At 37.4% G+C, this 10,885-nt stretch overlaps 1 protein-coding gene across 1 annotated transcript; it reads right to left on the reverse strand.

Moving 5' to 3' along the window:
• Nucleotides 1–1,738: 1,738 nt before the first annotated feature.
• Nucleotides 1,739–7,484, reverse strand: LOC126442638 (zinc finger protein 99-like). Its single transcript, XM_050090722.1, has 2 exons — nt 7,432–7,484; nt 1,739–5,527 (listed from the first exon to the last, which is right to left on the reverse strand). The coding sequence occupies exons 1-2, from the start codon at nt 7,482–7,484 to the stop codon at nt 3,967–3,969; spliced, it is 1,614 nt and encodes a 537-aa protein (XP_049946679.1). The 3' UTR covers nt 1,739–3,966.
• Nucleotides 7,485–10,885: the final 3,401 nt, after the last annotated feature.

Raw genomic sequence — 10,885 nt, forward strand, 5'->3', positions numbered from 1 at the left:
CAAATAAGTAGCAAACTATTTCCACAATTATATATTTTAGTGAAAAGTAGCTTTTCTTAAGGTTATATGAAAGCTGTGTCATCTTCCAACAACATCCATTCACTCACGTAATTTCAAACAAAAAGTACTCTAACTCTTCTTATAACAATATTTAGAATCATACTTTCTTGATTTATGATTCATTTTGGCCTCAAGTGAACACTAATGTTAGTCTTTTGACAGATGTCTAACGGTATAGGTTTTGAAAAGAACCATTTTGGACAGGAGTGGAAGGTAACAATTATCGTATCAAATGATTTTCCGTAGAACGTTTTGGTTGGCCAATGCCACCCATATTAGCTTTAAGTGAATGGTAATAGAATGGCGTGTGACTAGGGCCTCCCATTGGGTAGACTGCTCACCTGGTGCAAGTCTTTCGATTTGACGTCACTTCAGCAACTTGCGCGTCGATGGGGATGAAATGATGATTAGGACAACACAACACCCAGTCCCTGAGTGAAGAAAATCTCTGACCGAGCCGGAATCGAACACGGGGCATTAGGATTGACAGTCTGTTGCACTGACCACTCAGCTACCGGGGGCAGAGCAATGGTGATAATGTGAAGATAGTCCTTGCAGCCTTTATGGCATTTACCAGATATATTTCAGTACAAAACGTCTGAAAGTGGTCAAGAACATCATATGATGATGGCAGTAATAACCAGTTACTAATAATGACATTTGTTTTGGTGTTATGATATAAATACCAAATTATAACAATTAATGGCACTTTGTCAAAATAAAGTACTATTGTCAATATCTCTCATTCCCTTTGTCATTTGAAATCTGATTATAACATATCACTGTGGGTTACTTTACTTAATTTCTGTACAGAATCTTCAGAATCAACACAAGCTTATTTTAAGTGATGAGACATTAAAATAGGACAGTTTCGATTCAGGATTTAAGCTTCATGAGAGTAGCAGTATTGTAAGTTTGTGAATTCAGAGCTCTGTTCTTACTTGAATAATAATAGTAACGATTTTTGTCTCAGCAAGCGTTACTGAGAGAACAAAATATTATCTGTTATGATTAAAGTAAACCATCCACAAAGAGCGCAGTACCAACAGGAACTGTAGTAGAAATATGTAACTAAGTAGCTGGACAGAATAGTGTAACTACATTACTATAAGGAGAATGACAATTTAAAATCCATGCAATTTCATTCCAAGTCACAACCAAAATATCTCATGAAGTGTGTGAAGACTGGGAGCCCTCAATATTTAAAAGCCACTGCAATATTACAGCCCAGATAGCAGCACACTATTATGTTGCAAGAACGATCATGACAGATACATTCTCATTTCGGTAAAAAGCCACACAGCTTAAAGTGTTGCAAAACTCAAAAATGCCTATCACTTAAAAACAACTGTCTCAAGTTATTAAAAGTATGACAGTACTTAATAAACAAACTACCTTACACCAATAAGAAATTGGTAGTAAATGGAAAAAACTGACCAGAAACAAACATTATGAAGTATAAGACAAAGCATTAGTAAAGATTTCTGAAAACCTCAAATTTACTCAGGGTAATTACGGAAAATATACACTATGAAATCATGTTTAAAGCATATAAAAAGACAACTAAAAATCAAATTGAAACAAAGCAATTAGAAAGAAAGTACATGTGATAAATTAACTTATTACAATAAAAATCATGCATTTGGATTAAATTCATAACCTAGAAATCACACTGAGCTCTCAACAGTGCTTTTGTTTCTACAAACAATCGGAATTATAATCTGACACTACATGATGACAGTTTTGTCATTGATGTTTGTACAGTAGTTACATGGTATTTAAAAACAGACAAATAATTAAAAGATTTGATGCATAAAATTAATGTACAGAGCTTTGTAATACAAAAATTTTTCACAATTAATACGGCACTTGAACTGACAATAGTGTATTGACATAAAATTTAACAAAGCAGAAAAATTGAATTACTACACAATTTACCAAAAGGCCTTTTTTGTGAAGATACACTGTTAATCCAAATCACTAAATACACTTCCGTAGGAGGAGTGTTTGCTACCCAGCATCATTGTGGCTATGTCACTTAGTAATGAAACTATACAACCAGAAATGAGTGGTTATCATTCTAGTGACAGTTTGTTAAAAAATGGCATAAATAACTTTGCCAAAGTGCAGATGGTTTTGCCTGGTGCCTGGGTAAGTGCATCTCAGAAGCAGCGAATGTGGTTGGCTGTGCAGATGCTTCTACCATCAGCCTCTATGGAACATTGTTGAAAGATGGTGAAACCACAAGTTGACAAAGGTTGTAGGATGCCCATCCATTATCTAGAACAAGCAAATCAGAACCTAGCTGCTCTGTAAAATGGGATAGATGGCTATCTGTAGAGACAGAAGAAAATGCTTGAGCAGGCTCGAGAGTTTCAAGCTATTAAGCAGAGACTGTTGAACATGAGGCCCCAAGTTATATAACAGCTTTGTATTCCCATGTTGATCTAACGATGTTGTCAGTTACAATAGCAATACCAATAGGATAATCGAGACTGGACTGCATACCTATAAGGAAGTGTCACATGTTGGGATAAATGACATTTCTTTCAGACCAGGTGAATGGTTGAGCTCAGATATGTCATTATCCAGATGAATAGTTGTTTCATACATGCACCACACAACTGGTGCAGGAAGATGGAGGCAGTGTCATGCTATGGGGGATATTCATATGAGATGGCAAGAAAACAGCTGGTCATAACTGAAAGCACCATGACAGATGTGGAGAACATGAACATTACTGCAAACTTATCACTTAATGCTTGATGTATTTACAGAGAGTGACAACATCTTACAGCAGGATAACTGACCAAATTACAAGGTAAGAATCACACTGCAATGGTTCTAGCAACATGATGGTTCACACTGTTGTCTTTCCCATCCAGCTCACCTCATTAGATCATGATGAAATGAATCTGGGATGCTATTGCATACCAACTAGACAGCAACAAACCGATAGCCTACAGTTAACGGGAAAGGTGTGAGATGTGTGTAGACTTATAGTCCAATTTACAACTGAAAAACTAACGAAGAACTGATGAGTCCATACCATAGAGATGCACTGTTGTATTGCAGTCTGTAGGTGAAGCAAAACGCTACTAGGCAGATGATTATAATTTTTCCCTTATCTCTGCATACATGCCACCATCAGTTATTTCCTAATGGAGAACTACCACAGACAGTTCACATGTGTGCAGATTATTGATCACACAAATAGCAATACTATTAAGGAGGCATACCTCAATAATATGTTCACATAATCAAGAGATTTTTGTATCTTTCTCCATTCTTGAGATAAATATCCCACATTATGAATGAGTAATAAACACACTTCTGCTGTCGCCTGTGTAGTGGATACAGCTTCATGAAGATTGAAACGGCAGTTTCTTTCAAATAATTAGCAGCATACTGGTACATTCTCTTGAAGAATATAGCGTCCTGATAACTGCACAAAACTACTTCTCAATCGAGTAAAAGATACCTCCCAATGCACAAATTTTGGGTAGCCTGAACAATTAAAGCATGGAGCATTTACAACAAAAAATCAATTGTGTGCTCCATACGTTGTATTTTGTATGTAACTTCGAATGTGAAGCTGCGGAAATGGATTTGTCATATTTTTTGTGACCTCTCTGTAGCACATGCGATCAATTTTCATAAAACACGTGTGGTCTTCTATCAACATGTGTAGGTCTACAGACCTCAACAATACTTTGAGTGGTCTCTATGTAGTGTGTATTAATTTGTGTTTCCTGTGACTGCCCCAATGAGTAAAAGATTTTCCACAAATACTACATTTGTAGGGTCTCTTTCCACTGTGTATTAACTTGTGGGCCTTGCGATTACTCAATGCATTAAATAATTTACCACAAGAATCACATTTGTAGGGGCTCTGTCCAGTGTGTATTAATTCATGTTTCTTGAGACTGCTCGACTGAGTAAATGATTTCCCACAGACATTGGACTGTGTGGTCTCCGTCCAGTGTGAATTAATACATGGGTCTTGAGATTTCCCGACTGAGTAAATGATTTTCCACAGACATCGCATTTGTGTGGTCTCTGTCCAGTGTGTATTAATTCGTGTTTCTTGAGACTGCCCCTGTAAGTAAACGATTTTGCACACACATCGCATTTGTGTGGTCTCCTTCCTGTGTGTATTACATTGTGGTTCTTGAGACTGCTCGACTGAGTAAATGATTTCCCACAGACATTGCAACTGTGTGGTCTCCGTCCAGTGTGAATTAATACATGGGTCTTGAGATTTCCCGACTGAGTAAATGATTTTCCACAGACATCGCATTTGTGTGGTGTCTGTCCGGTGTGTATTAATTCATGTTTCTTGAGACTGCCCCTGTCAGTAAACGATTTTGCACACACATCGCATTTGTGTGGTCTCTTTCCTGTGTGTATTACATTGTGGTTCTTGAGATGGCACGACTGAGTAAATGATTTTCCACAGAAATCACATTTGTGTGGTCTCTGTCCAGTGTGTATTAATTCATGTCTCTTGAGACTGCCCCTGTGAGTAAACGATTTTGCACACACATCGCATTTGTGTGGTCTCTTTCCTGTGTGTTTTAAAATATGGTTCTTGAGACTGCCCGACTGAGTAAATGATTTTCCACAGACATTGCAATTGTGTGGTCTCTGTCCAGTGTGTATTAATTCATGTTGCTTCAGATTGCACTTTTCAGTAAATGCTTTTCCACAAACATCGCATTCGTGGGGTCTCTCTCCAGTGTGTAGTACATTGTGTTTCTTAAGATTGCAGAACTGAGTAAACATTTTATCACAAACATCACATTTGTGATGTCCCTTTGCACTTAGCACAGTGTGGACATGAGTGTGGTCGCTTGTACATGAAATTCCACAGTCATTACATCTTTCGAGTTTCTCTTCAGCTTGTTTCACAGTATGTGTGTTACATATGTCATTAAAGGATTTTTTGAAGGTTTTCCTGGGTACCTCGTATGAAGGGAGCTCTGCAGTCTGTTCCACAATTCCTTTTTGTACACACTCGAAGGAGATATTGTTTTCATGATCATCACTGCATTCAAGTTTCTCACTGTTGGTAGCAGATAATGCTTGGTCACCCTCCATCATTCTCAAATGTTCTTTCAAGCAGTCATCAGAGGGCAATACCTCACCACATGACTTACACACAAATGCAGGTGCCTGCACACCATCAATGTGGATGAAGATATGCATTATGAGTCTGTATTTTGAAGGGAAGCTCTGTAGGCAGAAACTACAGTTAAACTTATGGTATTCCTTTCCCCTGATGCTACAACTTAATCTTGTGCCACATAAGCTGTCTTCTTGTGAAGTCTGTATTTTGGTATAGTTGTGAGACACACTGAAATCTGTTGACTTCTCTGCATATATCTCCAGCTTGTCATTGACTGCTCCTTGATGTAATGCTTCTTGATATGAAATGTCACAGCTGTCACCAGCACTTTCAATGAACCTGAGGAAGGAGGAAAGCGGTGTGAAATGTTGATTTACACAATACAAAACAATATTTCACAATCCACAAAATCGGGGCCTATAAACCAAAAGATAAAAATGTATGGCCACCACAGATAACTTATTCAGTAAATAAAAGTGATTTAAAATTGTCATGACATTCTACCAGAATGATAGAATTTTCCTAATATGAAACATTTTTATACAGCAAATGATCACAGGAAATTCAATAACACCCAGTCTCATTCAGTGCTGACTAAATTCCCATATTTTCTAATAGATTCTATTATTAAAAGTCTTGCAGTATTTTTAAAATACAGTTTTACAATCTTTTACACCAAATTATTACATTTATTAGAAATAATATCCTCTACCTTTTGACATAAAAATATCCACCAAAAGATAAAGGGAAACAAAAAATAAGAGTAATCTATGATTTTAAAATAAAAACCAATCACTCTTTCCATGTGGATTTTTCTTTGATTTGGAGGACTCTTTAGGCTTTCGGTAGAAATTCTTAAAACCACCAATGATCAATTTATTTCTGAAACCAATAAAGCATGGCATTTTATTTTACTCCAAATTGATCACCAACTACCACCAACATCACATTTCTTATTGCCTAGGTGCTATGGCCATCAACCATGTGGCCAACACCTGTACATGTATAAGAAATAATGTCAGGTCAATAAATGAAGGAACACATACATAAATTTTCAGACTGATGAACAAATGTGAATGACACACACAAATTATTCCAACATTACATGTGTATTGTTAGCAGCACAGATTACGTGTAGCCCTTTCTAATTGACATACTGTCTGGCAGGCAGGATGCCAATGCAGTTACAGCCTCCAATTCAAAATTATCTTTACAATAACTCAATATCTGGTCCCCTGGAGTTGCAAAACATCCTTGACTGAATCAAACGAATGTATCAATGGTGGCATCAGCACGAATCATGTACAGCAAATCCTACCACAATCTTCTGAGAGCAAGTAATTGCAGTAGGTGCAAGGCCGATCCGTGTGATATCTGGGTCCAATCATTGCACCTGCAGCTACCCCATTCCATCACAATGAAAATGGACATCTTTGAGCTTCCCAATGAGGTCATTTGAGTGTGGATATGGCTGTGGGTGGGTAGGAGCATGCACATACTTCTGTGTTATTATTCTATCCTAATTGCTGCTTTTGACTGTTTTGCTTTTTGATGGATATATGGTTTCAAGTAACCAATGACAGTGAGAAATTACAGTTTGCTTTCATCAAAAACTGAAACTTTGCTGCAGAAGATGGCTGTGCAAAGAAACATACTAAGAAATTTTTCTGTCTTGAGTTTGCTCATAGAGGTTAGCCTTAAAAGCTCTGAACAAAATGATCATGATCTCAATTGTGCTGCAGATTGTTGATCGCTGTGTTCTCAGATATACTGCAGATCACATAGTTGTGATAAGGTTAGGACAAGAGTTTTTTCAATGCTACAAAACCTGTCATCTGTCACATTTTAGTCATAGGTCACTTAAAATCAGCTGTGTTTGTGTTTGGCCTATAATCAAGCAATGTACCTGGTAGTGGATGTAGTAATATTGTAGTGGCAAGTGACACACATCAGCTATCAAGTAGTTTTGATCAGACTACAGTAAAAGCTATTTTCTATGTGATTAATAAAAACCTTTGCAGTTAATCACTACATTGCGTAGAACAGTTATACACTGTGCCAAAAATGCCATACACCAGAAAACTTTCTTTAAGAGAAACTTTCAGTAAAATGGGCATCTGTCTAAAATCTCCATGCACTAAGTTAATGTAGAATATTATATCCCACTGACTACAGTACTGTATGCTGAATTTTTTTAAAAAGAAACACCTTTTCAGTATGCCCTATGTAGGTATATTACTTACACAGTTGCTTCCACATAGGCCATATTATAAGAGTAGATACCTGGTGTGCCCATTATCAAAGTGGCTGAAAACACCTCACACTTTCAAAGCTTACAGATGACATAGATGGCAGGCACTGCCTTTGCCCAAACACTCCTATCAACACATATACAAGGAGGACACAGCCACAATTACACACTGTTCCAACATATTATCTGATTAGGGAAAGGCAGCGTATTCCAGCCATTCACATTCTCAGGATGGAGCAATATCCTTCAAATGTACATTGGATGTGAGTGCTCAGTTTCTTGGATTCTACAGACCAGGTATGGCACATGCTGATAGAATTTTTCTTGTCATTTGGCTTACTGTTGGTGAGGGCCACCTTACAGTAATTGTTGTGCAATGTATCATTTTCCCCTGGGTTCAGTAGAAGAGGCACGATTGCTTTCTCACATAAAGATGAAATTTTCCTACTAGTTCAGCTGTTATGTAGCACTACTTGAAAATAATAAGTCATATCTAGGTTTCTTGTGGCATTACATCAACACTGTCTGAGCTACCTCCTTTTCTCCCCTCTGGTGTTTAGGTTTGTTCCTGCCCGATACAGGAGTTTCATGGGCTAGCACAACAATAATAAATCCTCCTCATTGCTACTCATATTTTTGTTGACCCACATCACAAAAGAAACGATGTAGACAGCTCTTCTGTGCTAAATATTCACTGTAGACGAACAACATTGGAACTATCACCAAGCTTTGCAGATGGTAAATACTGTGGGTTGACACTTACTTCCACAACAGGGCAAGTGCACCAACAGTGTGGTGAATCTACCTTGCAATAATCATAGCCTGGCAAGATGTAAGCATTTTTGAATATCAGCAGATGGTAAAACAATCCTGTTTGCTCTATGTGGTACCCACCTCAGTGACCTCCTTTTGACATGTGTATATGTGTAGGTTACAATTATAATTAATCAGGATTAGCGATTAGTTGTGAGAAAACAAATAACTGTGCTGAAGTAAATTCTAGCACTTGTATTTAGAAGACATAGCTCATCTCACAACCCACCAGGAGATGCTGGCATTACACCTGCATATTGCTTACATTAATATCTCCTACAAATGAAATGGCTGGCAAAATTTTAGGATAATATTAGCAATGCTTCTTGCAAAGAGGATCTTGGCAAATTAAAACAAAATCTATTGTTATCATTGATTAACTCCCCTAAGAATTCATACAGCTAGTGTCTGATCTCAGTCCTCACTTAGTCTCACACACACCAAAAACACAGGTTGTCCATTCAGCAATCCTTACCCACAGTGGCAACCAGTCAGATACTGTGCCCTGACAGCATGGGAGTATTGAAACATTTACAGAGTGATTCACGTGAAATACTTTGACTGTCTACAAATAAAGTTTCATTTACTTCAGATGTGCTATCTAACTATTAATGTTCCATTGCAATATAGTAGTAATTAAATCAATGATAAGCTTCTATGTCATTACGACAATTGATTATGGAGATGACAATTTTAGGGTTTCCACTGTGGAACTTGGTGGTTCCAACACAGAACCATCAATGTTTGCATCTAGGGACTGAGTCCACTTGTGATTCATGGGATATTTTGACAGTTGTTATTTCATTTATGTTTTTTTTCCAATGAGAATGGTGGTGGCTTTAGGTTTGAAGTATTTTCTATCTTGTTCTGTTGGGATAGAGTAGAACATCAAATAACACCCCTGTCGGCTGCCACAACCCCCAAGTCACCATCAAATGTGTTCTTGAAGACTTTGCTAGTGAAAGTTCCAACACTGAATATACCAAGATGTCTCATTGGAACAACCTTCCCATAACAAAAGTGAGTGACACGCAGATATCCTAGTCTATTGCTGTACAGTCATGGTTCAAGTTGGTACAACTGTTGCAACACTTATGTTCCTGATTCATATGCAGCTTTCTGGTATTTCTCATGGAGTTCTTGTCCCTTAAATGACACAGTACAACAAAGCTTGTGATATTTGGGACTTACGGCATCATCTCAAAGCTGATTACATACTGTTACCCCTTATGAACTTGGGTTTAATATTATATCTCTTAACTGCAGCTTACCATTTTAGTTATTCATAATTATCCTCAAGTATGTGTTCCCTCATTTCTACCAGCCAATCCTAATTCCTGTGTAACTTCCAAAAAATAACTTATTATAACCAATAACTTACTGAAGTATGTAGTGAGAATATATGATATTAAGTGTACAATTAAAAATTCTATCAGCATCTCCACGGCACAATGTCATGATTTAGTAATTTTGTGACTTTTTGGTAATAGCTAAATTATTTCACATGTTTCAGTTGTGTGGCACCCACTTACAATATGAAACATTTATCTTGGCAAAGTGTAGTGACATGCATGCCTTAACAAAATAAACAGACACATGAAGTACATAAAACTGCAATGGAAGGATATCTAGGGAGGGTCCACACACTAACATGTGGTTAATGAAGATGGATGGCAGGTCTTTCTAGTAGTAAAGGTACCAGCCACCACCATACCTACCATATGCTAGCTTGCAGAGTATCTATGTAGATGTAAATGCAGAATGGTTTGGATGATTATACAATTTGGTCTTGTACCATTAGCCAACATGACCTTGCTATGTTAGTACTGTGTACAGCTAAAACAAGGGGAACTACACCTGTTATAACCACATGCTGCTCTGCTGTATAGTTTAATGATCATGACATCCAATTGGGTAAAATATTCCAGTAGCAATATAGCCTCCCAATAAGATCTCTGGGAGGGGGCTACACTCGTCGATATTATCAGGTGAAAGAAACAATATCGCTACAAGTGAGAATGTGGAATGTGAAGTCCCTTGATTGATTAGGTGAGTCAGAGAACATGAAATGAGAAATGGATAAGTTGAAGTTTGATATGATGGGAATTAGTGTGGTGCATGGGAGGAAGAAGAACATTTCTGGTCAGGTGAATATGGAGAAAAGAAGAGTAATGCACCAGTAGAAGTTATTATAAATAAGAATATAGAAATGTAGGTAAACTATAATGAACAGTATTGTTGACGCAGTTTCATAGCCAAGACAGATAAAAGGCAAAACTATCCACAACTGTACAGGCACATATAATTACTAGCTCTGTCAATTATAAAGAACTTAAAAGGATGTATCAGCTTGTTCCTAGATAAAATTTTGAAGTCGTGCAAGGATTGCCAGCTAGCTTCAAACATTATGACTAAAAATAGTGTATTTCACAAAATGGAGAATCATAGTATCCTATCACTACTCTCATGTATTCTTGGGTGTAGCAATATGTGGAGATGCCAAATGGAATCATCACATTGGTTCAATTGTAGGTACAGCAGTCAGTCCAGAATTGATTGTTTTCCTAAAAAAGATTTTGCAACCTCATCAGTCCAGCCTTACTACACAACAGGTCCAGTGGCTACTACAGTTC

The sequence above is a fragment of the Schistocerca serialis genome, unplaced genomic scaffold, assembly GCF_023864345.2.
Source record: "Schistocerca serialis cubense isolate TAMUIC-IGC-003099 unplaced genomic scaffold, iqSchSeri2.2 HiC_scaffold_1399, whole genome shotgun sequence".
NCBI classification, from domain to species: Eukaryota; Metazoa; Arthropoda; class Insecta; order Orthoptera; family Acrididae; genus Schistocerca; species Schistocerca serialis.